The sequence below is a fragment of the Athene noctua genome, chromosome 4 (genome assembly GCF_965140245.1).
Source record: "Athene noctua chromosome 4, bAthNoc1.hap1.1, whole genome shotgun sequence".
Classification (NCBI taxonomy): Eukaryota; Metazoa; Chordata; class Aves; order Strigiformes; family Strigidae; genus Athene; species Athene noctua.
The window spans coordinates 2,172,005-2,176,157 of NC_134040.1; the positions used below are offsets into that span (position 1 = coordinate 2,172,005).

The 4,153-nt window shown below is 61.2% G+C and overlaps 1 protein-coding gene across 1 annotated transcript; it reads right to left on the reverse strand.

Annotated features, from left to right (window-relative positions):
• Positions 1–1,753: 1,753 nt before the first annotated feature.
• Positions 1,754–3,559, reverse strand: EGR4 (early growth response 4). Its single transcript, XM_074903696.1, has 2 exons — positions 3,421–3,559; positions 1,754–3,081 (listed from the first exon to the last, which is right to left on the reverse strand). Exons 1-2 carry the CDS (start codon positions 3,557–3,559, stop codon positions 1,754–1,756), a joined length of 1,467 nt encoding a protein of 488 aa, XP_074759797.1.
• Positions 3,560–4,153: the final 594 nt, after the last annotated feature.

Consider the following 4,153-nt stretch of genomic DNA (forward strand, 5'->3'; position numbering starts at 1 on the left):
CCTGCCTCCTCCTTAACGCAGCTAGGGGGCAGATCCCCCCTGTCTGGGGCTGGTGAAGGGGAGAAAATCTGGTCCAGGGAGTAGGTTTGCAGCCGTGTTCAACATCCCCTCCCTGCCTCAGTTTCCCCCTCTGCAAGAAAAGGCTGATCATCCCCAAAATGCCTGAGCAGCGATGACGACCGCCGAGCCCGGAGCCAGGAACGTGCCTCCCTGTCCCCGTCCCCCCTGCCCAGCTCCCTCCGTTCCCCCAGGCACCTTCTCCTCCTGATTAATTAAAACCAACTGTCTCCCCCCCACCCCGCCCTGAGTGAGCATCTCCTGGTAGAAGGATGAGATTTTGGGGATATACGGTTTTGGCTGATTTTTAGCTGCTGGAGGAGGGAGGCTCTGCGATCAGCTGCACCTTCCAGGCTGCAAAAATCTCGTCCTGAGCCATCCGGCTGCTGGCTGGTCCCACGAGAAGGGAAACGGCATCTCTCAGCTGTCTAAAAGGCCGAAAAGGAGGGAGCAAAGAGCCCCCCCCTCCCCGGCTTCACAGGGGGCCACATCCTGCCTGCCTGATGGTGCCTGGATCTTCTCCAGCCCTGGGGATGTGCCAGGCTGAAGATGGGGAGCGGGGCTGTATTTTACCTTGTTTCTTGCGGGTGAAGCTTTCCAGGGCACATGCGGGTCACCTGAACCCCAGGGGGGACCAGGAGCCCAGTGTTGGGGGGCTAGGCTGGGCTTTGGGGTCCCTCCCAGTGCACCCCACAGCTCTGGATCCAAGTAGGGCAGATCCCTCCAGGGCTCAGCCCCATCGGAATAAACCTGGAGCCACGTTCCCTCTTTTCAGAGAGGGACCCACCGGCGGGGAGGGGGATCCTGGGACAAGAGCCTTCTCCCAGGATGAGGCGCCCACCCTGGGGATATGGGGATGCTCGGGAGGAGGGTCACCAGGCCCCCCACTGCACTGATTTTTCTCTCGCTGCTAATTATTTAAGCGCCTTTCCCCCCCCCCCCGGTACGTGACAGCTAGAGGTCAAAACCCCGACAGAAATACCCCTGGCGTCGCTGCTATCGGGGATTGAAAAGCAGAGAGCAACCCCAGCAAGGGCTTAGATGAGCTCAAGTCTTTAATTAGAAAAATAGACACCATTTTCTAATATTCCTGATAGATTCTTTTTACAAACAAGAAAATAATAGTAATAATAACAATATCACCTTTCCAAAGGGAGCGTGACGCACCGGTTGCCGAAGCCCGGCGGCATCTCTCTCCTTCGGGAGAAAGGACCAGTGCAGCCGCAGCCCCCGACTGCGCCGGCCGGTAAATAAAACCAGTCGGGAGCGTCGTGTAAAGTGCTGGCAGGGGAAATCACAGTCAGGTCGCTACAAACGCAGGATGTCCATGGGTTTGGGTAGATAAAAAAAAAAACAACCCGTCTCGGTGGCGATTTCTTTCTGTACACGTTTGGTGTTTTTTTTTTTTTTTTTCTTTCCCCTAATGATAGGAGCTGTAAAAATGATTCAGTCGCTGCTGCAGTTTGGAGATGGCTCCGGGTGGCCGGAGCTGCCACATCCCACCTCTGCGGCCAGTGGTCCAGCGCCGCGGCATCGCCTCTGCCTCCCGCGGGCCCTTCTCCTCCCCGGCACGGCCCGATCTGCCGTCGTCAGCTTCTCCGGGGCCACCCCAGGAGGATATTCCCACCCCGGCTCTCCTGTGAGATGCTCGGGGGAACCTCGGGAAACGCCGTCTCCCAGCATTTAGGTCGGGGTTTCACAGTGTCCCGAAGGAGAGTCCCACGGAGAAGAACCCCAAACCTTTGAGCTTCTCCTCCGTCCGGGCTTTTTGCTTCAGGTGGACCTTGCTGTGACGTTTCTTCTCATCGCTCCTGGCGAAGCGGCGGCCGCAGGTGTCGCAGGAGAAGGGTTTCTCGCCGGTGTGGGTGCGGATGTGGGTGGTGAGGTGGTCGCTGCGGCTGAAGTTCCTCAGGCAGATGCGGCACTGGAAGGGTTTGTGGCCCGTGTGGATGCGGAGGTGCCTGTTGAGCTCATCCGAGCGGGCGAAGCTCCGGATGCAGTTCTCCACCGGGCAGGCGAAAGCCTTCTCGTGGGGTTTCGGGCAGAAGCATTTGGAAGAGCACTTGGTCCGGCGGGTCTTCTTCTTGGGCTCGGCCAAGGCAGGAGGGTTGGCGGGCAGCAGGGAAGGGATGGAGGAAGAGGAAGGGTGGCCCAAAAAGTCCGTGGGGGGGACGGAGGGCGAGGGGTGAGGATGGAGGAGCTCGGCAGAGCTCATCAGAGCCGGCAGGACTTCGGGCTGGGCCAAGGAGGCGTCAAACTCCGGGATCAACGGAGGAGGGAGGTTGTGGATCTTGGCGTCGGCAAAGTCCCCGCGGGCCGGGAAGTTTTCTGGCTCGCAGCCGAAGCCCAGATGGGTGCCGAAGCAGGCAGCATCCTCTGCCAGGCTGCCGAGCTCTGACTGGCAGCTGACGGACAAGACGCTCTCCATCTTGGAGCCCAGCGGGTGGAACAGCCCCTGGCCACCCTCCCCAGCCGGGAAAGCTTCGGGAGAATGGTAGCCAGTGGGCAAGTAGGCCTGATGCTGGGTGATGGGCTCCCACTGGGCGCAGGAGGCTTTAAACTTGTCCAGGGGTGGGGAACCGGAGGGCAGCTTGATGTCCTGCTTGTTGTCCAGGAGCTTGGGCTGGAAGAAGCACTGCGAGGTGTTTCCTAAGGTGGGTTGGGGCTGGAGGGGTTGAGCCCCCTCCGCCGCGGGGAAGCCGCCGTAGCCCTGCTCCGGGAAGGGGGTTTGAGTGGCTCCGTTCAGCTCGGGCTGGCAAGCGGCGTAAAGGTCCAGCTGGCTCTGAGCCACCTCGGGACAGGGGTAAAGAGCATCCAGGTGCCTTTGGTGGCCCTCGGAGGAGGCGAAGGGGGAGATGCCCAGGATCCCCGACATCAGGTTGAAGAGGGATTCCTGGTCCTGGGGATGCTCCGGTACCGCCTTGATGAAGAAGCTGCCGGTGTAGCTGAGCGAAGGGGAGGGTTGGCTGCCCAGGAGGGAGTAATCCACCGCCCCGCCGCTCATCGGGGGGCCCAGCAGCTCACCTGGGGACGCAGAGGGGACAACGGTTAGAGGGACGGAGGGATGCGGGGATGGGGCGGGGGGGAAGCGGGAGACGGGGGAGCAGCGGGAGGCCGATGTTGCGTCACTGCCAGGTCCCTGTCCCAGCCGGGCCCCCGGGACCATGAGGGGAGCTTTGGGATTCCCCCCCCCCCCTTACTTCCCCGGCAGCACCCCCAGGACCCCCTGCCTGGGCTAGAGGGGGAGTGTTGAACCCACAGCCAGGGACTGGGGGGCAGAGGAGGGGGAGATGCCCGATCCCCGGCTGTAGGTGACTCCCAAAGGGGTCCCTCCCCCCCCGGCCGGCTCCCCCCTGCCCTCACCTCCGAGAAAATCCGTCTCTGCCAGAAGTTGCTGCTCAGGCTGCTCCAAGCCCTGCAGCTCCCCGGTTTTCATCTCACAGCTCTCCTCGTACTTGGAGTAAAGCGGGTCCGGGCAGGAGAAATCCATAACGTTGAGCATCTCCCTGGAAGGCACGGCCGGAGGGGGGGCGGGGGGGGTGCTGTGCTGGGGAGGTTCTGGGGGCGAGCTAGAGGATGCTCAGGGCGAGCCGGGGGGATGCTGTTGGGGGGCTTGGGGCAATCCGGTGGGATGCTGGGGTTGGGGGGGGGGGGGATGCTGTGCCCCCAGGGCTTTTTTTTTTTTTTTTTTTTTTGGGGGGGGGGTGCAGATGCCGAGGAGACGGGGTGAGGTGTGGGGAGGAGGAGGAGGAGGGGGGGCAGGCAGCAGCGGCAGCCCGTGCGGACAGCCGGCTCTCCCTCCCCGCCGCCCCCTTTATAGCTGCAGCGGGGCTGCTCCGACCTTCCGCCGCAGCCATTTCTGGAGTCCCCAGCGAGGCCGCCGTGACGTAAATGCCCGAATATGGACTCAGGATGTGGGTTAGGGAGCCCCAATAAGGAAATCTCTCCCGTGACGCGCTGCCCCCTCCCTCCCCCTCCCCCTCCCTTCCCCTCCCCCTTTTCTGTGTTGTTTTTTTTTTTTTTTAAATTATTTTTCCATCCATCTCTCTCTTTTGCAACTATTAATCGCGATATTTATTTATTTTTTTTTTTAACA

Coding starts and splice junctions, on each gene's coding strand:
- EGR4 (XM_074903696.1), bottom strand. CDS start 3,559: ATGCTCAACGTTATGGATTTCTCCTGCCCGGACCCGCTTTACTCCAAG. Junction 3,082..3,420: donor AGAGACGGATTTTCTCGGAG/GTGAGGGCAGGG, acceptor CTGCGTCCCCAG/GTGAGCTGCTGGGCCCCCCG.